Source organism: Myxine glutinosa, chromosome 5, assembly GCF_964187855.1.
Source record: "Myxine glutinosa chromosome 5, kmMyxGlut1.1, whole genome shotgun sequence".
In the NCBI taxonomy this organism is placed as follows: domain Eukaryota; kingdom Metazoa; phylum Chordata; class Myxini; order Myxiniformes; family Myxinidae; genus Myxine; species Myxine glutinosa.
The window spans coordinates 192,588,529-192,615,583 of record NC_136265.1 but is presented as its reverse complement, the minus strand read 5'-3'; the positions used below and the strand labels follow the sequence as shown (position 1 = coordinate 192,615,583).

The 27,055-nt window shown below is 38.4% G+C and overlaps 2 protein-coding genes across 4 annotated transcripts in view; one reads left to right on the top strand and one right to left on the bottom strand.

The window, feature by feature from the left end:
* PTCD1 (pentatricopeptide repeat domain 1) overlaps positions 1-27,055 on the top strand; it is a 51,135-nt gene that overhangs the window by 12,174 nt on the left and 11,906 nt on the right. For both annotated transcript variants that reach the window (XM_078779289.1, XM_078779290.1), the window contains exons 5-6: positions 25,452-25,553; positions 25,660-26,490. In XM_078779289.1, the coding sequence (XP_078635415.1) occupies positions 25,452-25,553; positions 25,660-26,490 (933 nt within the window). The remainder of the gene's footprint in view (positions 1-25,451; positions 25,554-25,659; positions 26,491-27,055) is intronic.
* On the bottom strand, positions 21,821-23,066 carry LOC144892442 (uncharacterized). Of its 2 annotated transcripts, XR_013623655.1 has the most exons (5): positions 22,884-22,998; positions 22,533-22,766; positions 22,350-22,446; positions 22,102-22,257; positions 21,821-21,979 (listed from the first exon to the last, which is right to left on the bottom strand). XR_013623655.1 is itself a non-coding variant. In XM_078779291.1 (4 exons), exons 1-4 carry the CDS (start codon positions 22,934-22,936, stop codon positions 22,060-22,062), a joined length of 582 nt encoding a protein of 193 aa, XP_078635417.1. In that variant the 5' UTR covers positions 22,937-23,066; the 3' UTR covers positions 21,927-22,059. The 2 variants fall into 2 exon arrangements, 1 of the variants encoding a protein (XP_078635417.1); XM_078779291.1 differs by having other exon boundaries at positions 21,927-22,257; positions 22,884-23,066.

Below are 27,055 nucleotides of genomic sequence, written 5' to 3'. Positions count from 1 at the left end.
CCTGCCCTGTCCTCGGATATGAATCTGATAGAGAAGTTGTGGGCAGAATTAACGCGTCAAATCGACAACTTGGACGAGCAGCCTGCCTCTGTGCGTGAATTGCAGCAGGCTATTGTCACTGCATGGCAAGCGATTCCTGTCCAAACCTTGGCAAATCTCGTGAACAGCATGCCTCGACGTGTACGTGCTCTCCTGAATGCTCGTGGGGGTTACACGAAGTACTGAACTGTAATTTTACTGTCCGTAATCCCAGTCATAATTTAGCTTTTGTTTTTGTTGAAATTTTTTTTGGCTAATGTGCAAAATAAAGAGATACTTCTGGAAAACGTACAGAAGTTGAACACAGTACTGTCCGTGAATTGAGTTCGATATCAGTTTACATCACTTTCAAGGATCAATTTATTTGCTTCGAAATGTCAAATGTGGTTTTTGTTTCTTTTAAATGTCACATTAACAAAATCTAGAATAATTTCAACATAATTCCAATGAACTTTTGGTTCTAAGTCATCTTGAAAAGTAAGTTCACCCCCACAAAAAAAATATTCCATATTAAATGCGAAGTCTGTATATACCAAGGTTGGTTACACCACCACCCTTTAGTCTGGTTGATACTTGGTTCTATCATTTATATATTCATAAAAAAGGTGGCGGTAGCCCCTTAAAATCCCCAACCCCATTAGCTTATCACTTATATATATCTTATCACTTGTATATCTTATCACATATATATATATATCTTATCACTTATTTATCTTATCACTTATATACTTATCTATATATACTAGGGCATGCCCGTACGTGGGTGCAATGCCCGTACGTGGGTACGTGGGTACGTGGGTGCGAGTACGGTGACAATCCCCCCCCCCTCTATTTACATGAAATGGTTTGGTCCATGAAATGGTTTGGTCCATTCGCAAAGCCAAAGCGAACGGCTTGCGAGTACGGTGACAATCCCCCCCCTCTATTTACATGAAATGGTTTGGTCCAAAGCGAACGGCTTGCGAGTACGGTGACAATCCCCCCCCTCTATTTACATGAAATGGTTTGGTCCAAAGCGAACGGCTTGCGGAGTTTGGTAAAGAAATCGCCATAGCTCGGTAACTACTTCTCCGATTAATATGAAACCTTGAAAAGGCACATCCTCGGGTCCCCAGCAATATACCTGGCAAGTTTCAAGTATATCGGACCCGTGGTTGTCGTGAAACAGCGGTCACAGACACACAGACACACACACACACATACACACACACACACATACACACACACATACACACACACACACATACACACACACATACACACAGAGATTACTGGAATTATAGATAGATAAAATACTGTGTGTGTGTGTGTGTGTGTGTGTGTGTGTGTGTGTGTGTGTGTGTGTGTGTGTGTGTGTGTGTGTGTGTGTGTGTGTGTGTGTGTGTGTGTGTGTGTGTGTGTGTGTGTAATGTTACCGATAGACTCCTAAACGGAGAGGCTTACATGCTTGATATTTGACATAGACATGGCCATTGAGCCTGGGACGAACATGGCCGAACTCAAAATATTTGACGATCCATATTTTTTATTCATATTTACCTCAGCGCATTTCAGCGAAGTACCCGCTAATCTCAGCCGGTTCCAGAGCAGATCGCTGATTCGCTCAGAGCGATCACGTGATGTTCCATTACTGCTGCCAGACTGATTCGCTCAGAGCGATCACGTGATGTTCCATCCCGTCACACGTCACACGTTTTTTCACCTTTTATGCGATCGTGTTTTGTATCGATTTTGTGCGATATGAATTAAATGTCTTTGAAACAGCTGTGAAACGTCTTTCCATAACCCTTCCGTAACCGATTGGAGCAGTTTATTGCCGCACAAAACGAGATCCGCGAAGCGAGTTGGTCGAGCCGTTTCGCTCAGAGCGATCACGTGATGTTCCATCCCGTCACACGTCACACGTTTTTTCACCTTTTATGCGATCGTGTTTTGTATCGATTTTGTGCGATATGAATTAAATGTCTTTGAAACAGCTGTGAAACGTCTTTCCACAACCCTCCGTAACCGATTGGAGCAGTTTATTGCCGCATAAAACGAGATCCGCGAAGCGAGTTGGTCGAGTCGTGCTGACCAAGATGGCGACACGGCGGCTTCACTTTTCATGGAGTATGAGCGTTCTATATATTTTCAATTCAGTGCGCCCTTGATTTGTGGCATAGACATGACCATTGGGCCTTCACGGTGTAATTTGTGCGAGGCTTTTGTCCGAGTGAGCTTGAGTCGAGAGGGCGAATGTACGGGTTGGGAATGTACGGGTCTCCCTTCCCCCGCCCGGCAACGCCGGTACTGTAGGACGTCACAGGATCGGAGAGTCTCCAAAATCCGCTTTGTGCTGTTGTGAATATGCAGGACTATGTCCGATTGTTGTGCTGCTCTCCGACCATGAGAACTGCAACGTCATTGTTGACTGGCCATCCCCTTCCCTCCCCCTTCCCCCTCCCCCCTCCATCCCCCCTTCCCTTCCCCCTCCACCCTACCCCTCCCCTTCTCCCCTCCCCCTCCATTTCCCCCTCCCCCTCCCTTTTCCCCCTCCCCCTCCCCCTCCATTAATCTTTCTAAACTCTTCTTTCTTTGTTGTTAAACAGTTATAATAATCCTTAAAGTTTATTGTTTCTTTAATAACATTTTTCTTTACACCTTTTAACTTCTTATCAGTCTTTTCAACGTTATTCACAATGTATTTATAAGCATAGGCCTTTGACCTCAATCCCACAAATTCACTCATAACATATCCTCCTAATTCATCTTTGAACTTTCCGATAACCTTATCATTCTTTGATGAAAACAATTCACTTCCCTTCTCATAATTACTCGTATCATATACATCAATGTCGCTTTTCATATCAGAATAAACGTCATCAGTTTTAATTTTCAAGATAAAGCTATCGGTGTCCATGTACAAAAGCTTTACATCATCATTATATTTCCTTTTGAGATTTAAATATAAATAATCATACATAAACGATTTTGACAAGTCAAGTATTGATGTTCCTACGTATATAGGTTTATCCATTACAACACTCTCTTTCATTAAATGTATTGCACAAAAGTTTTCTGTGAAAATCTCAGCCTTTGTAAAGCTGGGTCGGTTAATCAGTTTTGATGCTCGTTTCCAACTTGTGGTCAAACGAATGTTTTGTCTCTTTCTTACATTCTCCATCGTTTTTCCAAATACGGAATTATTCATAAGCTTGTAAAAATCATTCTTTGTTTCTTTCCTCCTTATTGTGTTAAAATCAATGTACTTTTTTAGCCAATGACTCTGATTGAATTTTAGAATTTTGTATATCTTTTCAACACGAAGACCTACAGAAAGATACTGTCTCAAATTCCTCTGGTGGAGAACATAGTTTTTCTTATCCTAAAATGTAGTAAGAAGTTTCTCTGTTGATTTAGAGTTAAATGGCTTTTGATAATCACTCAACCACTCTTGCTCAGGTGTTCCCTTCTCACATGCGTATGGAAGGTCTTTATGTAATTTATGAACTTCCTCTGGATATTTCAAATCAACTTCAAAATACTAACCAACTTTTTCTTCATCTAATTCAGCTTGTGTAGATATACATAGATTCTCAAAGACTTTGTTGAAATTCTTTTCTTTTACCCATTTTAATCCACCATATGGAAGAGCCTGAGACATTGCCCAACCATACAAGTTATTCGCGTCATACATCAAGTAGGAGCTCTCTACAGATGAATCATAATTTGGAGTGTACTTGTTATTAGCTTTAGCATATCGGCTAGAACATACTTGTGATATTCCTCCTCTCTTTGCCTTTTCAATCATCAACAACATGTCAACGTCAGTTATCAAATCCAACTCTTGTTTTGTCATCTTTAGCATGGCACTCCAAGCTTGTCCTGGAGCGGTGTAGTAGTGTGCTGGGTCAAGTCCATATTCAGCATGAGAAATTTTTCTAAATGCTTCAAATACATCAGCAAGAAGAAGAACATCAGTTATTAGGTACAAATCGTGATATTCACCCATGTTCTTTATGTTGTGTTGTTTCCATACATTTTTAGCATGTTTGTAGTCATCATCTGATATGTGTTTGTTATTCAGTTTGTTAAAGAAAGACTTTTTAGTTGGAAGTTTTGTTTCATCAAATCTAGCAAATGAATCCATATAATCATACAGATAAATTCCTTTTTGTGTAAGTAGACTAACATCTTCAAAATAATCAGAAAGACATGGAAAATTATCCATTTTTTTAACCAGTTCAGCAAGAGGAGAACGCATGAATTTGTAAGTGTCTAGAAATCGAATCTGTGTAAATGGATTTGTGAAAATTGTTTTTGTGAATGAAATGTATTTTTGGTCTGTGTTTGGAATGGCTGAGATACTTCCAGAAGTCTTTGAGAGTTCCTTGATAAATAGATGAGTGTCATAATTAGCATTGTTATGAAAAAAGACAGGAATGAAAGAGGGGAGTTTATAATTAATATTACAACTTTGATGAGCCGGACCCCTATATTTACCAGTGAGATGACAATGGTCTCTAACCTTTAGACCTTTACCAATTTTCTTCTCACAAATATGACACATTGTTTTTTCTAAATTCCCTTTTCTCTTCACTCGTCAAGGACATTGGTTTATTGGTTTCTCTCATTATCTTGGTTAATCGAACAGTCTTTTTCTAGTCGTTTCACAAACTCCTCTGGGGTATTTGAGCCTCTATACACCTCTTGTTACTTGTTATATTCTTGTTATATTCATCACCAACGGATGATTTGATATCTATCTATAATTCCAGTAATCTCTGTGTGTTTGTTTGTACGTTTGTACGTTTGTACGTTTGTACGTTTGTTTGTCTGTGACCGCTGTTTCTCGACAACCACGGGTCCGATATACTTTAAACTTGCCAGGTATATTGCTGGGGACCCGAGGATGTGCCTTTTCAAGGTTTCATATTAATCGGACAATTACTTACCGAGCTATGTCCAAAAAACGATTCAACCAATCAGAGAGCAGCGAGCTATCGCGTGTGCCGAACGTGGCGGACACACTCTGCCTCGGATGGCACATTTGAGAGCGTATTCATTTATTTCACGTTTGCAAACTATGTTGGCGCTATGTTGGCGTTAAACGATGTTTTAAAACTAATAAAAACCCCGGGGGGATTGTCACTGTACTCGCAAGCCGTTCGCCGTTCGCTTTGGCGTTGCGAATGGACCAAAACATTTCATGCACCAAACCATTTCATGTAAAGCGTTCGCCGTTCGCTTTGGCGTTGCGAATGGACCAAAACATTTCATGCACCAAACCATTTCATGTAAATAGAGGGGGGGATATAATTTTAGATATAGATATAGTACGGGCATGCCCTAGTAATAACAAAAACCACAAGAAGTATGTTTTTGATATTTATTTGTGTATGGTTCTTTTGGATCTGGAGAAGCAGTATCAATTTTTTCTAGAATACTTTCAAAATCAGCATATATAACAAATGGATGTTTTATTGTTTTCTTTTCATCTTTGAATGAGATCTTTGTGCCTTTTTTAGGCATATTGATTACCGTTGATTTATGTTCACCACAATAATTTGAATGTTTATCTAATCTTTCTTGTGTATGGAAGAAGTTAAGACAACGCATACAAATATATATTTTATTTGTTCTTTTACATACTTGTGGTTTTATTAATTTTGTAATATCTTTGATGTATGCATAATGTGAATTTTCCTCTGAATTCAAATATAGAAGATTAATATGAGTTTGATTATAATTTTCAGAAAGCTTTAAAATCTGAATGTTGTTTGTTTCCGTCAAACCATAAACATTAACTGATAAATTATTCATCTTTTCAAATTTAGGAATATCATTTAAAGTCATTGGAAAATTTAGATCTTTTGTATTCAACGTATTCTCATATTTTTTATAATGAGATACTCTTTCAACATGACTATCTTGTGGATGTAGATGTGCTAGAATAGACCAGAGAAAACATTTATTGTCTTTATTTTTGATATTGATAACTGCTTTTCTATTTTTGATAACACTAGGTAAATCAATGTAAGAAGAAGCGTTTAGAGGATCTGATTTAAGAATATGAATGTCAATAAATAGTATCTCATCTATATTGAAACCACTTCCAGTAATAGTATGCTCAAGTTCTTGTTCTTGCTGGATAAGTTCATCATAAACGGGATTAACCTGATTGTATGTTGTTATAAAGTGTGTGCCTGTTCTCATGTAAGCTGTATCATTGAAAACATCACCAGTGAATGGATCTTCTTTTGAGATTTTCATTTTAATACCCATATAGAACTTGATTGATTTCAACTCAATAAGAGTCTTTTCAATAAAATCTTTCACAGAGGGTTTGATGATATCCACAGCCTCAGCAATTGAGTTGGGGCCAGGAGGATGAAAGTCAAATATGTGTATTCTGATATGATTTTTGAAAGCACCATCAGTATTCTTAATAGTACACAATTTTGACAAGTGTTTGTTTGTTTTAAGATGGGCTTTAAACCCCTTCTTGAGGATGGTTGTTTTACAGACCTTACAATATTTTGTTTTAGGTGGAAGAGGGGAAAGTTTGTTAAGAATGTTGTGTGTATGTTTTGCGGTGAGAATATGTTGTTTATAATATTTTAATTCCTTCTCGCAAGTATCACAATAAACCATATTTATAGCGTGAGAAAACGTGGTGTTTTATATATATCGCTGTGCTTAAAATAAAACACTTTTGAGCTTTACAGCTCCGTTTTATATATATCGCTGTGTTTAAAATAAAACGCTTTTGAGCTTTACAGCTACGTTTTATGTATATCGCTGTGCTCAAACTAAAACACTTTTTCACTCAGAATCATCTGAGTCATAACTACCACATGAATACTCAGAATCATACTCGGAGTCATCAATAAAGCTACTCTCATAACTATCATTTGAGCACAAACTATTAGTATCATAACTATCATCTGAGTTCAATGAAATACTATCATCACCATCGTCCGAGTTCAATGAAATACTATCATCACTATCACTTAATGTATCACTAAAATCTTCACTGCTGTACATATTTAATTAGCAGAAAAAAACCTTTCCATCTATACCAATATACTTTCTTTCATTAACGGATTCAATCTCTCCATTTTTAATATCAAAAGTTATCTTTAAATAATCTCTAACTATCATAGAACGAAATGACATTTCACCAGAAATATTAACATCATTCATTTTACTTAAATCTACACCCTTTGGATCTACACCCTTTGAGTACCAGTTCACTACCATCTTGAGTTCACATTTGAGTACCATCTACACCCTTTGGATCTACACCCTTTGAGTACCAGTTCACTGGTAATTCCCTGTTTGTCGTAAAAGGCGACAAAAAGGGTTGGCGGCAGGAAGGGCATCCGGCCGTAAAACATTGCTTCAAAAAGGGGACCGAAAAACAACAACAACCACGGTCCCCGAAAAAGGCCAACCCCCGCTTGCGGGGAAAAAATGGCCTCTAAAGGTGTTTTTTTTTTTTTTTTACACCCTTTGGATTATTAAAGTAAATACAAATTTCTCCACGAGTATTGTTGATGGTCTTATCATTCTTTTTCAAAGTATCGTGGTCAATCACTTTTTAAAGCTTTGAATAAATTGCCAGGAGTAGAGGAGAAACTTTTGTTAGATTTACTTTAATGGATGTCTTTCCAGGTATAGTTAGAGCTCTTCCTTTAAATGAAATAGAGGGGCTCATGTTATTTTCCATAACTGGTTTTACCCAAAAATTTCCATATTTATCTTTGTTCAATTTAACATCTTTGACATATTTTTCGATATCTTTCACCGAAGTAGAGATTGATTAAAATTTGTCTTTTGTGCTTTGAAACATTGTATTTATTAACTAATAAACTTGCGTTTAGTTTAAGTAAAAATTTACTGTTTAAATATGATAGGAGATTTAGAATTTCCAGACTCTCCATATGATAATTTAGAAATCTGCCACCATTGTGGTAGAATAGGGCTTAATAATGAGGGTTCATATAAACAATGTATATTCTGTGATTTAATTTTAATTAATGATAATTAAAAAAAAAATATATATATATAACTCTTTTAAATTAGAACCAAAAATGAATTACTTTACAAGATTAATAAGAGAGATGAATGTTAAGCATTATGATGATAAGGCCGAAAAAAATATATTGCTGGTCTCTGGTCAGACCAAAGTTCCAAAATTGATGCGGCGATGCGGTTTTTTTTTGGTTTTTTTGAAAAGCATGGATTGCACATATAAAGGTGTTTTGTGTGTCCTCATGCCTTGCGGTCCTCCTCATCTGCTGTGGCGCCGTCCAGAGAGAAATTAAAGACAGCCAATGGGACTGGTAGGCCATTTTGTAAATAATGAACACAAGCTTAAGTTATTTTAAAATGTATTTATTCTGAAAATCATTAAGTTCTTCAAGCCTATTATAGACTGCCATTTCGTTCTCGAGATCGCCTCGAAGGCTCGAAGTACCATCAAACATTCCAATGCGTCGATCGCATCAACACTGCGCATGCGCAAGTGGTCTAACAGACCGATGGTCTCCCACGATCTCTTCTCCCAGTCCACCAGATTATCACAGACACTTACAAATTCATGACAAACGAAATGGTGAGGGTGAGTTTTGAAGGGGAGGGGTGAGGGGGGATATTTGAGGGGGAGGGGTGACGGGGGAGATTTGAGGGGGAATATTTGAGGGGGAGTGGTGAGGTGGGAGGTTTGAGGGAGAGAGGTGAGGGGCGAAATTTGAGGGGGAGGGGTTAAGGGGGAGATTCGAAGGGGAGGGGTGAGTCGGGAGTTTTGAAGGGGAAGGGTGAGTTGGGAGTTTTGAAAGGGAGGGGTGGTTTGGGAGTTTTGAAGGAGAGGGGTGACGGGGGAGATTTGAGGAGGAGGGGGAAGATTTGAAGGAGAGGGGTGAGGGGGGAGATTTGAGGAGGAGGGGGAAGATTTGAGGTAATACCCCATTCAGCATCCCTCCACCTCATGACCCTTTTATATGTAACACCCCATTCAGCATCCCTCCACCTCATGACCCCCTTATATGTAACACCCCATTCAGCATCCCCCCACCTCATGACCCCCTTATATGTAACACCCCATTCAGCACCCCTCCACCTCATGACCCCCTTATATGTAACACCCCATTCAGCATCCCCCCACCTCATGACCCCCTTATATGTAACACCCCATTCAGCATCCCTCCACCTCATGACCCCCTTATATGTAACACTCCATTCAACATCCCTCCACCTCATGACCCCTTAATATGTAACACTCCATTCAGCATCCCTCCACCTCATGACCCTCTTATATGTAACACCCCATTCCCATTCAGCATCCCTCCACCTCATGACCTCCTTATATGTAACACTCCATTCAGCATCCCTCCACCTCATGACCCCCTTATATGTAACACCCCATTCAGCATCCCTCCACCTCATCTAAACGAGACCACCCGCAGCTCTCTCGGCCTTCTGGTTGCTTCACACGAACCCGAAAAAAAACGTCATCGTTTCAATAAATGACAATATCCAGCCGATTGGATTCATGACGTCATGGCACACAAAACTACTCATATCCTTGGAACGGCTGGTTGGATTTTTTTTAATTTTTTTTTTATGTATACAAGATCGAGGCTCGTGAAAGAGCGAACATTAATCGCACAGAAAGACACACCGACACATAAAACAAATAACATCGGGAGCGGTATACAAGATGGGGAGAGAGGGGGAAGGACACAAACACAACATTTGAGAGCAGGGATCGAGAGACATCGAGAGATCTGTCAGAGGGAGAGGGCTTTGGGGGTGGGGGGAGGCATGGGAAGGGGGGGTGGGAGAGGTATAAAACATATGGACACTGCCAGGACTTCCAGGAAAGAAGTTGGAAATTTCAAACAAGGTGGATCTGGGGTGAATTACTGGGGGTAGAAAAGATCAAGGTTTTGGATGGGGGAAGATAAGAGGTGGTGGTGAACAGCTGTTTTAAAGACCTGGAGGGAGGAGTGGGATTGAAGGGAGTGTGGGAGTTTGTTCCAGAGGCGGGAGAAAAGAGGAATGAAAGAGTGAAGGTGAACAGAGAGCCGAGATTTCGGCAGTTTAACCATCAGAGGGTTGCTGGCAGATCTTGTGCGACCTGTAGGAATATTTGGGGGACAGAGCACAGAGAGAGCTGGGGGAGCAAGGCCGGAGAGGAGTCGGTAGAAGACAGAAAGACCACCTACCTGCCTGCGGTGAGTGAGTGAAAGGCCCTCAGAGATAGCTTCATCGCGGGAGATTCCAATGATTCTGAAAGCTTTGGTTTCAACAGCGTGAAGCCGAGCTAGGTGTGAGGCAGGAGCACCAGCCCATAGGGGAGAACAGTATTCCATTCAGCTGCGGATGAAAGCCTTGTATCTGGTGAGGAGCTCAGGTGTGCCTAGGAAGGACTTCGCACGACGGAGGATGCCCAGTCGGCGACTGGCTTTGGAGGCCAGCTTGGAAATGTGGTTTTCCCAAGAAAGATCATGGCAGATAGTGAGACCCAAAAGCTTGAGCGACAGAACTTCTTGGAGAGGATTGTTGAGAAAGTAGATGGGAGGGTTGTCCAGTCGATCTTTTCGGAGAGACATAGTAAGAGTGTGAGATTTGTCAGGATTGAAAGACATGTTCCACTTGTTTGACCAGTCTGTGATTTTGTCCAGGTCTTCAGAGAGTGAGGAGGCTGCAGTGAGGAGGATTTGAACAAACTAAAGGAAGTTTTGTCGAGCAGAACTGTGCGCGAACGTCGATACCAATGGCGACCCTCACAGACCCGTATTTCCCGAGATAGCGCACCGGCCCGGCAACAACAGGCGCGTGCTGTTGAAGGTACCGCTGGAAATTCAAAAAAAAAAATTGTTAACGCGCAGGTTCAAAATCGATGCGCGCGCTGACCAGAGACCGGAAATATATTTTTCTCGGCCTAATACACCATTTCTTTCAAGGGAAGAGACTATTTGTATTGGGGAAATGTATAAGGGTTTAATGATATTTATTATTCAAAATAATTTTAATGGAAATGTTAATACAAGATACTATATAAATAAAATAATGAATTATTTTGAAATTAAACCTGAACTCAGGATAAAATATAGAGTTTCTAAAATAACTTTAAAAAAGTTAGATAACTTGTTTTCCAAATATATAAATGATTGATTTTTTACCCGTTTGGGAAAATAAGATAAAATTTAATAACCATAAAAATATTCCAAATTCATCGAGATGTCTAATAGTTGGTTCAAGCGGATGTGGAAAAACCTGTTTGCTTTTAAAGATGCTCCTTTGCCCTAATTTTTTAGATTATGATAATTTAATAATTTTTACAAAGTCAAGTTTTCAACCTGAGTATCAACTACTCTCACAGGGTTTTAATGCGGGTCTTAAAAAGGAAGACATTATCGGTTTATTTAAACTTCAAAACAAACTAAATGATTATAATATTGAAGATATAATACAATTATTTTGTGATACACAGAAACCGAAACCAAAACCCATAACTTGTATTCTCAGTGATAATACGGATGATATACCTTCACCTCAAGATTTAGATAAATCAAAAAAGAACCTCGTTATCTTTGCTGATTGTGTTAATGAGAGAAACCAAACAGTAATGGATAGCTACTATACAAGAGGGAGACATTCTTCTTGTAATTGTATTTATCTTAGTCAGTCATATTTTCAACTCACTCGGCGCTCAATAAGAAACAATGCTAATACTTTTATTTTATTTAAGTTAAATACAATAGATGTAAACAATTTTTGGAGGGATAATTGCTCTACGTTATGTAGTAAAAAAAGAATTTGAAAATTATATGAAACACACGATTGGAAAATATAAATATATTGTTGTGAAACAAGATGAGATACTAACTGATATTTTACACACATAAATGACAACTATTATTATTAATCTTGTGGGTAAATCTGCTTCAGGAAAGAACTTTCATAAATCTAAACTCTTGAATAGTAAAAATGAAAAGATTGTAAGTTAAAAAAAAAACACCCTATGATTCGTTTTGTAGGTACTACAACCAGAGCAATGCGACCAGGAGAAGTAGAAGGGAAAGATTATTACTACATTTCAATGGAGAAACATATGCGATTGAGGAACGAAGGTCAAATATTTGAGGAGGTCTCTCTTGGTTCTACAAAATATTTACATTGTAAGAGTGAGTTAAATAATGTAAAATCTAACGGTCTTGGGATTTTAGCCTGAAGAAATGGGACAAATTATTAAACATTTGTGTGGTGATGGAGTTAAGATTTTATCATTCGGTTTTGATATCGATGAGGAGACTCAACGCAAACGTATGAAAAGCAGAGATACAAGTATTAGTGCGTATTAATACCAATAAAGAATTTGATGAAATATTTAAAGAAAAGGATTTATTTCAACACATTTACTATAACTAGGGCATGCCCGTACTATATCTATATCTAAAATTATATCCCCCCCTCTATTTACATGAAATGGTTTGGTCCATGAAATGTTTTGGTCCATTCGCAACGCCAAAGCGAACGGCGAACACTTTACATGAAATGGTTTGGTGCATGAAATGTTTTGGTCCATTCGCAACGCCAAAGCGAACGGCGAACGGCTTGCGAGTACAGTGACAATCCCCCCGGGGTTTTTATTAGTTTTAAAACATCGTTTAACGCCAACATAGCGCCAACATAGTTTGCAAACGTGAAATAAATGAATACGCTCTCAAATGTGCCATCCGAGGCAGAGTGTGTCCGCCACGTTCGGCACACGCGATAGCTCGCTGCTCTCTGATTGGTTGAATCGTTTTTTGGACATAGCTCGGTAAGTAATTGTCCGATTAATATGAAACCTTGAAAAGGCACATCCTCGGGTCCCCAGCAATATACCTGGCAAGTTTAAAGTATATCGGACCCGTGGTTGTCGAGAAACAGCGGTCACAGACAAACAAACGTACAAACAAACACACAGAGATTACTGGAATTATAGATAGATGATGAGAAAAGGCCCATTGACCTTTACAATTCATTAAATGATATTTTTCAATAAATAAATACAGAAAATTAATACCGAAGAAAGAGCAAAAAAGTTTAAAGAACATCAAGAGTTGGTTTCACAAGTTGTAAAGCAACAGGAAGAGATAAAGAAGAAACGGAGACAGAAACTAACTGGTGAAGAAGCCTTTGAAAGAAAACAAGAGAAATTTTTTAAACCACTTTTAAAAACTCAACAAACGATTTCACCTACAGTTCCCACATTAGAATTTACTCCAAAAAAAACTTCAAATGCTCAAAGATTTTAGTCAAATGACAGAGCAAGAACTTGGAGAATTATAATATGATGATGAAGGATTATTTCGGAAACATGAGGAGGTAAATCAACCTAATTATGTTGTGGAAGCTCTTCAAAATAATGAATATTCGGTGGGTTCAAAAACCAGAGCAGGTCTCATTCCAACAGAAGAACCAGCACAGTTCCATCTTGTGAAAGAAAAGTTATTGATATTTAATGATAAATGGGTGTTCTTAAGTTCTGCTCAACCAAATGTTGAATTAACTCCAAGATTAATGTTTCTTCTAACAAACTCCGGATTCAGCGGTTCAAAATATTTTGAGGAACCACTTGATATGGAAAGAGAGGAAGATAGAGAGTATATTGAGTTGCTAAATGCACTTGATTATGGAGTTTCTGTTGCTGGTCAAAGTAAGAAGAATGAGAAGGAGAAACATATTATTGATGCTTTAAGTAAGCTTGGTTCGGGTGTTAGCTTTCTTCCAAATGACCCATCACAATTAGTTAATAGGCTATTATTGTTGTTAGGTAGTAAGAAGGCTGGAAACAACAATTGTTTTAATGAAACATCCGCCATTTTAGACCAGTTGATGAATATGAAAATAATTAATAAATGTCAATACAAAGATATTTTATTAGACATTAAATCAGATGAGAAGCACAATTCTTAGTTTTAATTTCACAACAAGTGATTACACAGCATCATTCCCTTTCCCACTACAACTTGACCCCACAAAAGAATATGAGGCATCTTTATTGTCGATGGAAACTTATAATACCTTCTTTAATATCACAGAGAAAAACAACAAGTTTAGTTATAATCCAGGAAGTGGATATAAAACTATAACCGTTTCACCCGGAGCTTACGAGATTTCTCAAATATCTCCTGAAGTCTCTCGCCTTATGAAAGAACAAGGTGATGAACCAAAAAATATGGTAATAGATATTCAAAAGCACACTTCAAAATCAACTATTAAACTTAAAAATAATTATAAAGTTGATTTCACGATTGAAAAATCGTTTAGAGAGCTATTGGGTTTCTCTTCAAAAAAGATTGAAACTAACGGGACGTTTTACAGTGATAATGTCATTCAAATATCCTCCGGTATAAATTCAGTATTAATTCATTGTGATTTGATTGATGGTGCTTATAACGATGGAATAAGAACAAATACAATATTTTCATTCAGCGCATACTCAACCCCGATTGGTTATAAATTTAATATGGAACCAAAAAATCTTGTCTATTTACCTGTCAGGAAAAATCATATACAGAGTAAATTTTGGGATAACCGACCAAGATAATCGTATGATATCCTTTAATGATGAAATTATATCCATCAGAATTCACCTACGTGAAGTTTTTCAATAAATAAATAATGGTTATTGTGAGAAAACACGAGTTGGGAAAATATAAAATAATTACAGGGGATGGGATGTTCCTTTCACCATACTACACTACTCACAATAAGTTAGGGATATTGACAGGTTCTTTGGTTGGTTGATTTTGTGTATTAATTATGTTGAAAAAAGTTGTTGGACCTAATTCTATGGTTATTAATGAGTGTGAACAAACACAGCATTCTTGATTTCAATACCCTAACCCTAACCCTAACCCTAACCCTAACCCTAACAACCCTAACAACCCTAACCCTAACCCTAACCCTAACCCTAACCCTAACAACCCTAACCCTAGCCCTAACAACCCTAACCCTAACCCTAACCCTAACCCTAACCCCTATAAAAAAAAATAAACTCACTCCCACAATATCCCTAACTTATTGTGAGTAGTGTATAAGGGTGAAGGTATGTTTCTTGGTGGAGGATACTATAAACCAAAGAGACAACGGGGTGTGGGTCATCAATTTAGAAATAAAGGAGATGGTATAATTGATACTCTAATGGGTATTGGTTCAACCATCCTTAAACATAAAGACCTTATTGGTTCAACTGCTTCTGCCGTGGGCTCAGTTGCGGGTGCTATATAGAGTATAAAAGATGCTCAAAAGGAGTCTCATAAATTACAAGCAATCAAAGAAATTAAAAAAGGTAAAACTCAACTATCTTCACAAGAACGACAAAAAATCATTAAAATACTTGGGTCATGGTTTCAACGATTTTAATGCTATATAAATACAAGTATGGAAGCGATTGATAGTATCAATGATTTGGATGATACGATTATCATTTCAAACTCCACTAAAAAGGAAGACTATTTTAAGGTAAATGCTATAACAGGAACAGACTGGAATTCAAACGGAACAAAAAGTTTTGAAATAAATAATCAACAAACTTACTTGAATCTAGCTGATAGTTTCTTGCTGTGTAAATTTAAATTCACTAAGGCTGCGAATAATACTAATGCTACACTTGTAAATGATTTCTTCTGGAAAATGTTTGATAGTGTCCGCCTGTATATTGGAACACAAGAGGTTGAAGCGGTTGATTATGTCTCTGCTACATCTGAAATGATGAAATTTACACGATATTCGTTTTTTTTTTTTTTTGTTTTTTGTATACAAGATCGCGGCTCGTGAAAGAGCGAATATTAATCACACAGAAAGACAAACAGACACATAAAACAAATAACATCGGGAGCGGTAGACAAGATGGGGAGAGAGGGGGAAGGACACAAACACAACATTTGAGAGCAGGGACCGAGAGACATGGAGACATAGAGATCTGTGGGAGGGAGAGGGCTTTGGGGGGGAGGCATGTGAAGGGGGGAGGAGGGGGGGTGGGAGAGGTATAAACATATGGACACTGCCAGGATTTCCAGGAAAGAAGTTGGAATTTCAAACAAGGTGGATCTGGGGTGAATTAGTGGGGGTAGAAAAGATCAAGGTTTTGGATGGGAGAAGATAAGAGATGGTGGTGAACAGCTGTTTTAAAGACCTGGAGGGAGGAGAGGGATTGAAGGGAGTGTGGGAGTTTGTTCCAGAGGCGGGAGAAAAGAGGAATGAAAGAGTGAAGGTGAACAGAGAGCCGAGGTTTCGGCAGTTTAACCATCAGAGGGTTGCTGACAGATCTTGTGCGACCTGTAGGAATATTTGGGGGACAGAGCCCAGAGAGAGATGGGGGGGGGGGCAAGGCCAGAGAGGAGTCGGTAGAAGACGGAAAGACCACCAACCTGCCTGCGGTGAGCGAGTGAGTGAAAGGCCCTCAGAGATAGCTTCATCGCGGGAGATTCCAATGATTTTGAAAGCTTTGGATTCAACAGCGTGAAGCCGAGCCAGGTGTGAGGCAGGAGCACCAGCCCATAGGGGAGAACAGTATTCCATTGAGCTGCGGATGAAAGCCTTGTATGTGGTGAGGAGCTCAGGTGTGCCGAGGAAGGACTTCGCACGACGGAGGATGCCCAGTCGGCGACTGGCTTTGGAGGCCAGCTTGGAAATGTGGTTTTCCCAAGAAAGATCATGGCAGATAGTGAGACCCAAAAGCTTGAGCGACAGAACTTCTTCGAGAGGATTGTTGAGAAAGTAGATGGGAGGGTTGTCCAGTCGATCTTTTCGACCTTTTGGTGATAGAATGGGTAAGGGAGCTGTTGAAGGTTTTATTCCTGATATGTCAACGGGTACAAACGCAGACCCTGGTTATAGTCAAAGGAAGTCAATGTAGAATGATGACGCAAAAGCAGAGAATAGTTTTACCATAGCAGTACCTCTGAAAGGCATATTTGGATTTTGTGATTATGACAAAGTTTTGTATGGGCTTAAAATTAGATTTCAACTCCAAAGGAATGATAATGTAAATAGGTTGCTTTTTGGGGCTGAAAATGCTTTTGGAGACAATAATAAATTTGTTATTAATGATTTGTGTTGGTATATTAGTGAATATACTCCTAATCTTAAAACGGAAGAGATGTTAAATAAAAGACTTAACTCAAAGAAACCGCTAAATGTATCATACCTTAAAAGAAGATGTCAACACGTTAAACTGGAACACACTACCTACACTTGGAATTTGGGTGTTCTTCAAGGAAAGCCACGATACCTCTGGCTCATTTTTTTTTTCAACCAGATGGAGAGGAGGGTACTGATAAGAATAATGCGCTGAGTGATAATGCTAAGGTGAAACAACTTCGGGTTTCTCTTGATGGCACATTTTATCTGCGAGATAGATTGGAAATTGATTGGGGAAAAAATGATTATGCGGAAGCCTACAAGTCTTACCAAAATGTGTGTGAAAGCAACGGTAATAATGATCCAATTTTGGATATGGTTGCGTTTCAAAAACTTTATACAATCTACGCAATTGACCTGAGTTCTCAAAAGGAAACTATAAAGTCAAATAGAGTGGATACTTCTCTATACATTGAAAGAGGAGAGAATGAAGAAGTTGATGCTTATTGTTTGCTTTTGGAGGAAACAGAATTACAGATTAATACAGATAATGGTGTTATGATTAATATCACATAGGTTTTTTCTCATAAATAAATGAGTAGGAAAGAACCAGTATATGTTAATCAAATCAATCTTAATAAATTAACATCTTGAATCCAAAATCAAAAGCCTTGTATTATTAATGTTAATACAATTCAAAGAAAAGGAGCAGTAAGAATTGATGTTTTACTCACAAGAGAGCAGGTGAAAACACTAAATGATGCTGGTTCACTTAAAATTAAAATGACAAAACCTATGTTGAAGAAATATTCAACAAGGGAAACGAGTGGAGGATTTCTCCCATTTCTAATTCCTTTATTTGCTGGTTTAAGTGCGGCGGGAGCATTGACTGGTGGTATTTCAGCAGCGGTAAAAACTGCTAACGAAAGGAAGGCACAACTAAAAGCTCAAAAAGAATTGGAAAGACATAACAAGGAGTTGGAGAAACAAATTAGTGGAAGTGGTGTAATTGTAGATTTTGCTCAAAAACTTGAAAGTCTACCTAATAAAGCTAGATTGTTGGTTGAAGATATGCTTTCCTCTATCGCTCAAGCGGGTGTTAAACTAACTAAAAGGGGTAATGGGTTATATCTTTCTCATAAATAAATGGATAAATGGTTTAAACAATTTGGAAAGAATACAACATCAAATGTAGAACTTACTAAATATTGTAAAAAAACTAAAAATTGATAATGTGGTTATTTGTATGAGAGATGAATTAACAAAGTTGTCCAAGAATACAAAGAATATTATTATGAATTTAGACACACAGAATGGTTCTCATTGGCTTTGTATTCATAATAATCAGGACAAATATTATTTTGATAGTTATGGTATACCACCACCTGTTGAAGTAATACAATTCTTACAGAATGGTGTTTATCAAACATTTCAAGTTAAAGAAATTAATTCTAAATGTTGTGGCCAATTATGTTTATATGTATTATTTCAACTCAACAATAATGAAAATTTTTAATGATGTCATTTTAAATCTAATATAAATGACTTATGTAGGAAAAGATGGTTCTATCTTTGGAGAATCCTCTCAGGATATTGATTTATCAAATTATTATACAAAGGCACAGGCTGAACGACAAAAATATAGTATAAGTAAAAATATTAATCTGAAAAATACTTATAAATTAATCAATTATCCAAACCCTACAGATGCGAACGACTTAATTAGATTCAGTGATTTATCACAATATATATCTTTAAATAAAACAGCACGTTTTGTTAAACAAGTAAAATTTACAACCACAACACCTGGTTATACTGACCATACACCTTTCCTCATTCAATTTAACTATCTGCTTACAATTGAATTTTATAAAGAAGGAGATATAGTTAATATGCGAATTAATAAATGGGGGAATGATATGCCTGATTTAGGGTATAATTGGTCTTTTTCAATAAACTTAGAAGACCTACATGATTTTAATCAGTCTCGTAAAGAAGAATATTATCCGCTTGGTGAGGATAAGGATTTATGTGGAAGTACAATTAGTAAACAACAAATGCATGATTTTAAGAAAAGAAAAATATATGATAGTATAGCGATGGTTAGCATGACAAAGAAGGAAGGCAATGAGATAAGGATAGAAAGCCGAGGAATACAAACCGATTTGGTAGTGGGCAGATGGGGTGGTATTACCTGTCATAATATTAATCTCACATATATTTCTGATACATAAATGGCAGGAAGAAGACTACAAGAGAATTATCATTTTTGTATTCAGGGATACCTACAAGAAAAGGGTGCTCGGTATTACATACCTTATGATTTGGAGCATATACATGGAAATTTTATCGTTAAAAACTGGCCTTATACTGATATTGCTAAACCCACAAATAGAGACTTGTTTAAAATATTAAATAAAAATGAACTTCTCAAAGTTATGAAATATAAAACTCTTTTAGAAATCATCAACAAATCTTATTGGTATCCTATTATGAGAAAAATAATTATAGATACAAGAATATCTCAAAATCCAGATGAGTATATGTATAATATTATTTGGGGCTCAAACTCAAGGGTAGCTCAGGATGAGGAAGGAGTTGAAGAAGAGGAGGAAAGAGTTGAAGAAGGGAAGAAAGAAAGAGAGAGGGAGGAGGTGGAGGAAAGAGAGAGGGAGGTAAAATATAAAAAGATGGAACTCAGTGAGATTTATAAAAGAGTGGATGTATTACTGCAAATAAATCAATCTCAACGCACCGAAGAGGAAGATAAAGAATTAACGACTCTTAGGAAGATAATGGTTTAAAAAATGGCTGAGATGACTTATACATGAAGAAGAGAAAGGTCATATCGTTCATGATGTTGGTGTTATTAACTTTAGTTAGTTCTATTTGTAAATAAATGGAGGAGAGAGTGAAGGCATTCCTAAGGATTCTTTGTTTTAAAAATCAAGATTGAAATGTATATGTTGAAAACCAAAAAGGTTTTGGCACTATGTAGGACTTTTTCTCATAAATAAATATGAGTTATTGTCTCAAATGTAAAAAGAAAACTAAATCCAAAAATATCTCTTATGTTAAAGCTAAAAATAATAGAGTTTATCAAAAAGGAATATGTCAAGTGTGTGGCTCTAAAAAGTGTCAATTTATCTCTCCTAAAAGTGGAGGAGACATACAAAAGTTTCTGTCAGGAAGTAAATTTACAACAACTGGAATTCCTGGGGAACTACATCCACCTGGATATTCTTTCTGTGGTCCTGGAACAAACCTGGATAAAAGATTAGATGAGGCTGACAATCCTAAACCTTTGTCTAAGCCTATAAATAGGGTTGATGAAGTGTGTATGAAGCATGATATTGCTTATGGGAATACCACTACATTGGATGAAAAACATGAAGCAGACAGAGAAATGTTGTATAATTTGTCTTTGATACGAAATCCTACATTGAGAGAGAAAGTTGATAGGTTTATTGTGAAAAAAATGATAAGTGCTAAATTGAAACTTGGTCTTGGTTATTCCCCAAAAAACTATTAAACTCCAATGATGTTATCAAGACTGAGGAGCTTTTGGCTAATGAATTACATAAACCTATAATCACCAAGTTTAAAAGAAGGAAGGTTTATTCCAAAGACACTGACCAGATATGGTCCGCTGATTTAATTTAATTGAATAATGACAGGGGATACAGGTATGCTTTAACCGTTATTGATTTGAGGAGTAGATTTGCCTGTGTTCCTTTAAAAAATAAAAAGGGTGGTACTTTAATGTTAGCCTTTAAGCTAATATTTGATAGGGATAAAAGAAAACCAAAGAAACTGTGGACTGATGAGGGAACAGAGTTCTATAACAAAATATTTATGAAATTTCTTAAGGAGGAGGGTATTAAATTACACAGCACCTTTAATGAAGGAAAGGCAGTTGTTATTGAGCATTTTAATCGTACTTTGAAAAAGAGACTATATAAAAAATTCACACAACTCGGTTCTCAACAATGGGTGTATTTAATTCAGGATATTGTAGATAATTACAATAATACAGTTCATTCATCAACAAAATCAAAACCATCGGAAACATTTACAAAATTAGAATATGAAAAGGAGATTGATTTGAGAAAACCGAACTTCAAAGTTGGTGATATTGTAAGAATATATAGATGGAAAAGTCATTTTGAGAAAGGTTATACCAAAAAATGGACTGATGAATTATTTAAAATTGTTGATGTAATGGATACAGTCCCTTGGACCTACAAATTATATGATATGAATGAGGAAGAAATATTAGGGTCATTTTATTCACAGGAATTACAAAAAACAAAGCTAATAATTCATTAAACAACAACCATCCATACTTTCATCCACCCCACCCAGATTAGCTAATTTAATTAGTCGTAATAAAAAAAAAATTAAAAAAAATCATAAGCCATGTCCACACAGACCCCGCCCACACAGACCCCGCCCACACATACCCCGCCCACACAGACCACGCCCACACAGACCACACCCATCATCCCCCACCCCCTTGTGCGCCCCCACCCTTCATTCTCCCCTCATCCCACCCCCACCTTCCCCACACACACAAGGGGAGGGGAGGGGTGGGATGAGGGGGGAATCAAGGGTGGGGGTGTGCTTCCCTTTCCTTTTTTTCCTTTATTCTCTTTTTGTAATTAAGAATTAAATAATTGTAGACAAAACAAATATATATTAATATTGAAAACATTAAAATCTTTATATTATTAAAACATTTTTCTTGAGGTATATATCCAACTTCTTCCCAGCACAAGTCAAAGGCACCAGATGTCTCCAGGTTCTGAATCTCCTTCTGTTAAAGACAAGGGGGTGAAGCAAGGAGAGGATATGAGCATTGTGATTATGAATTGATATGAGCATTGTGAATTGAGATTACATCAATGATTTTAAATGATGAGCATTATGCACACATACTTCTAAAAAATTGAGTTTGGTCTCAAGAGCATCGAGATGAAAATTTAAGGTATCACAGGTTGGTAGTAAATAACCACTCTTTGGGGTTGTGGTTGTTGTTGTGGATGTGTTGTGGTCATCAATCTCAACTATCATCTCTGCTATTGAAGTAATGTTCTGTTGGAAAACAAAGCGAGAAACTATAAAATTTGTAATAAGTAAAGTTGAATCTTACCTCAGGTTTATCAAGATGGAAATTTTAAACTCACATGGGCAGGGAATGAATTAGCACTCCTCGGAACTTCAAGGTTGTGAAATTCGTTGGTTTCATCATCAAACTTCATGTTGTTTGGTTGGTTTTTAATGCTGGAATAAAACAAACAGTTAGTTAAAGTTAATAAAACACATACACACAGTATCAAAGTTTGTGAATAATTAATTATATATCTTACCTCTCACATAACATCTCAAACAAGGTGCTTAATTCGTTGTCAGTCATTTGTTCTGTTGTTGAGACAGCTTTGGGGAATATTAAAGGATGAGAGAGGCTGTCCAAACACTCAGCCATCTCATTATGCCTCCGAACTTCAGTTAATTCTGTAAGGGTTTCATTCAGATTCTCCCTTTGTTGGTGATAATTATTGGCTTCATTTTCAACATCAACCACCAACTTTGACAAAGCGAGTCTGTTAAAAAAATAGAAAAAAACAATAATTATTGAGAGGCTGTTAAAAAACAACAATTGTTAATCATGTTCTATATAAAACGATGAATAATTAATCGTTAAAACAAAAAAAACGTACCTGTCTTGCGATAAAGCTTCAAACTCAATGCCATCTTCAACGTTGGAAAACATTTTTCAAATGAAACCACCTCAAGTGAGGTCCAGTTAATATAACCGGGATGAGGAAATTTAATGACATCATGGAGGCAATGAGTTTCTTGAAAATTCCGGGTGTGTCCCTTCAAGGAAGGGGATTAACATTCTTCATAGGATTTAATGTTTTAAAATATCACTTGACGAAGACATAATATTTTTGCTTCAGGCAAGAGAAGGGTAAAACTGGTTTCTCTGGTAAAACATTCATGTTCGTTGAGTCTCTGTATATAATGAAAAAATGGTGCGTGGCACTGGAGATGCTCAAACAAGAACATTGAGGGGGTTTTACCATTTTATCTTAGCTCAGATAAAATATCTTGAAAAAGAGCCAAAATCAAACATATACTTTGTTAATACAGACTTGGCATTTAATATGGAATATTTTTTTCTGGCGGTGAACTTACTTTTCAAGATGTCTTAGAACCAAAAGTTCATTGGAATTATGTTGAAATTATTCTAGATTTTGTTAATGTGACCTTTAAAAGAAAGAAAAACCACATTTGACATTTCGAAACAAATAAATTGATCCTTGAAAGTGATGTAAACTGATATCGAACTCAATTCATGGACAGTACTGTGTTAAACTTCTGTACGTTTTCCAGAAGTATCTCTTTATTTTGCACATTAGCCAAAAATTTTTTTTTAACAAAAACAAAAGTTAAATTACGACTGGGATTACAGACAGTAAAATTACAGTTCAGTACTTCGTGTAACCCCCACGAGCATTCAGGAGAGCACGTACATGTTGAGGCATGCTGTTCACGGGATTTGCCAAGGTTTGGACAGGAATCGCTTGCCATGCAGTGACAACGGCCTGCTGCAATTCACGCACAGAGGTCGGCTGCTGGTCCAAGTGGTCGATTTGACGCGTTAATTCTGCCCACAAGTTCTCTATCGGATTCATATCCGGGGACATGGCAGGCCACTCCATATGCTCTACACCACGGTCAGCAAGAAAGTGTTGGATCATGCGAGCACGATGAGGCCATGCATTGTCATCTTGGAAGACAAAGTTTCCTCGAAAGGCTGCACGAGCAAATGGAAGCAATGTTTCTTCCAGAATGGCCCTGTACTTGAACTGGTTCAGGTTTCCATTCAGAACAACCAGGTCAGTTTTGCCGCCTGCATGAAAAGCAGCCCAAACGGTCACCCCACCACCTCCAGCTTGGACTCTTGGCACTATACAATCTTTGTTGTAGGCTTCATGCACTTGTCTGTGCACTCGGACGCGGCCATCTTGACGATAGGCCAGAAATCTAGACTCGTCACTGAAGATCACGTGATTCCAGTGTCCTGGCTGCCATTTGACGGTGCTCTCTGGCCCACTGCAATCGGCGCTGGCGGTGTTGTCTGATCAAGCGTGGCTTTCTCAGGGGACGCCTGGCACGATAGCCTGCTTGAACCAGTCGTTGGTTGAATAGCCTTCTGGATACAGGCACATTTGCCAGTTGCTGCCACTCAGCCCCAAGCCGATTAGCTGACTTGGTACAGCCATTGCGGACTAACCGGTGCAGCTGGCGATCATCCCTCCTTGTGGTTCTGCAGGAACGTCCTGGCCTTGGTATTGTAGTAGGGACACCCCTCTGAGCATTTCGTTTCAGGATCTTTGACACCTGACCTTGAGTGATGCCATACTGCCGAGCAATAGCATGCTGTTTCATGCCGTAATTTCGTAAAGCCACCACTCCATGACAAACAGCATTGTCGAGTTGACGGACTATCTCCAGAGTAAGCGGCGATAACCTTTGGAGACGTGCAGCAGTTGTTTTCCACTAATACAGAATGCAACAACCCTTGTATACCCGACTGTGAAGCCAATCATCAAATGCACCTGTCCGTACATTTTCCCACGCCACCTGTGATATAATCCTGTTGTTGACTTCTTGCTGCGACAGACAATCAGTGACATGGTTCTTTTAACAAATAAATCACCAAAGTGTAAAAGAAACTCATTAGATTGATATACTGAGTTAAGAAAGTAAACCCAAGTCAAGAAAAAAAAAAAATTCCATATTAAATGCCAAGTCTGTATATTAGATGGTGAAGAGAGTGGTAAGAGAATTCAATTATTTCCCACACATAAACAAATATTTGTAGGGTCATTGTTTGAGTGGTCTAATGAACAACATTAAGGATAGGTGCTATAGCTAGTATGTCAAAAGGCTAAAAGGTTCGTAAAGAACAGGGTGAGAGAAATAGAGGTGTTTCGGGAAAATGAGGGTGAGAGGAAAATTTACATGTCAGTGAATGGGGAAATGGGTGGTGGTCCAGGAACAACATTTATTCCCTACTAACATCCCTTCCCACACATAAAATTTCTGAGTTCTATACTCAGTGTATTATAAAAGTTGTAAACACTATGTTCTCTCCCTCCCCCACCTTCATTTTGACGCAAGCTAAAATCTTCTTGCTCTATATCCTCCAGAAGATGAGGATTGCATTGTTCTTTGTCATTTCCCTCTAACGTCTTGAGGTCATGTTCCACCACCAGTGTATGCAGGATGAAGGCCATTGGCCCACAAACACCACCTTTGCCCTGCTTCTTCGAGCTTGCAGCAAGGATGGCAAGACCGGGTTTCGATGTGCTCTTCAGGTCTGAAGGATACCGGACCACACAAACTCGATATCTACTGGAAATAACGATGCTTCCATCCACCAAGTTTAAATTCCATTAATCGATGAAATTGTTTGTGCTGCAGGTGTGGCAGGAAATGATTCAGTTGGGGTTGGAAAGATCCGCACAATGTTACAGCCTGCTGCTCATTGCTGCACGGGACTGTGAGCTTGGGGACCCCAAAGTCGCCACACGTCTGTTGCTGGAGGCCGGAAAGCCTGTGCTCTCGATGGAATGTGGGGACACACAATCACCTCTCCTTTTGGTATCGGACAGGCAGGACAGGAGTGGGCAAAAGGTTTCTCATGCACATGTTAAGCTTAATGTAGTATCGCTGAAACAGCGATTACTCATAAATAGTGATTTGGGTGCGATGGGGGGAAATAAATTGAAAAGAAGAAAAGTGGACCATGAAGGGAAGGCACTGTTGACTTCTGGTTTGGGAACTACACCTTGCAAGCCGACATCGGGAGCAATTACGCCACCGATGGTGCGGTGCAAACCTGATGACCGATCTTGGACTGAGCAAGTCCTCAATGTACAGGAGCGTGTTCCAGCAAGTGCGACACTGACCACTTATGAACGGAAGAAAGCAGAATTACTACCGCCCTCTACGTTCCACCCAGAAGACGCCCTTGTGGATCGGCGGATGGTTGCCATGATGCCCTCACCGCTACGGTGGCAACGGCTTGCTATACTCGGCGGCCCTAAAGCGTTTCTCGGCCGTATGAAAGATGACGCCATTACCCCTGACGTGCGTACCTCCACATTGCTTCTGGAGATCTTGGAGCCTACCGTTGAGGCTGAACTGAACCTCCTCCAACAACTAGCCATCTTCAACCTGCGCCTTGACCTTGGGTTCTACAATATTTTGTTACGGAGACGAGCACGGCGCGGTGACCTGCATGCAGCAAAGGTGAGATATCGCTGCTGTTTCTTACTGACATGAAGCATACGGTTTGGATCAGCAACTGAGAATTACTGTCTGATCACTAAGAGTTTTTCATTTTGCATCCCATAAATGAGCAAGTAATGAGTAGCGATTTTGAACGTTTGCTTGCCCTTTTGTTGTTGTTGTGTTGCCATGTGTTGTCTGTGATTGGGTGCCTGTTTTCTTTCAGCATGATTGGGTGTGTATCCATTGTATAACTTCAATGATTTAATTGGACCAGTAAGAAGCATGAAGGTAAAATCCTTTATTTGCTATAAACCATGGGCCTGGATGTTTTGACGATTCAAAATGGCGTTTTTATTTTGTTTGTGAGATCCTTACGAGTCATGATTACGAGATTGTCATGGGGACCGCAAGGCTAGCCCCCGCTCTAGCAGGGAAAATGGCCTTAAAATGCCTGTTGTTGTTGTTGTTGTGTGAGATCCTTACGAGTCTGATCTCTTCGCCATGGTTGACAGTGAAGCTGAACTCTTTGTCCATTTACTGTCTCGCATTCTGTGATTCAAGGAATCATTCGGTTTGGGTTACT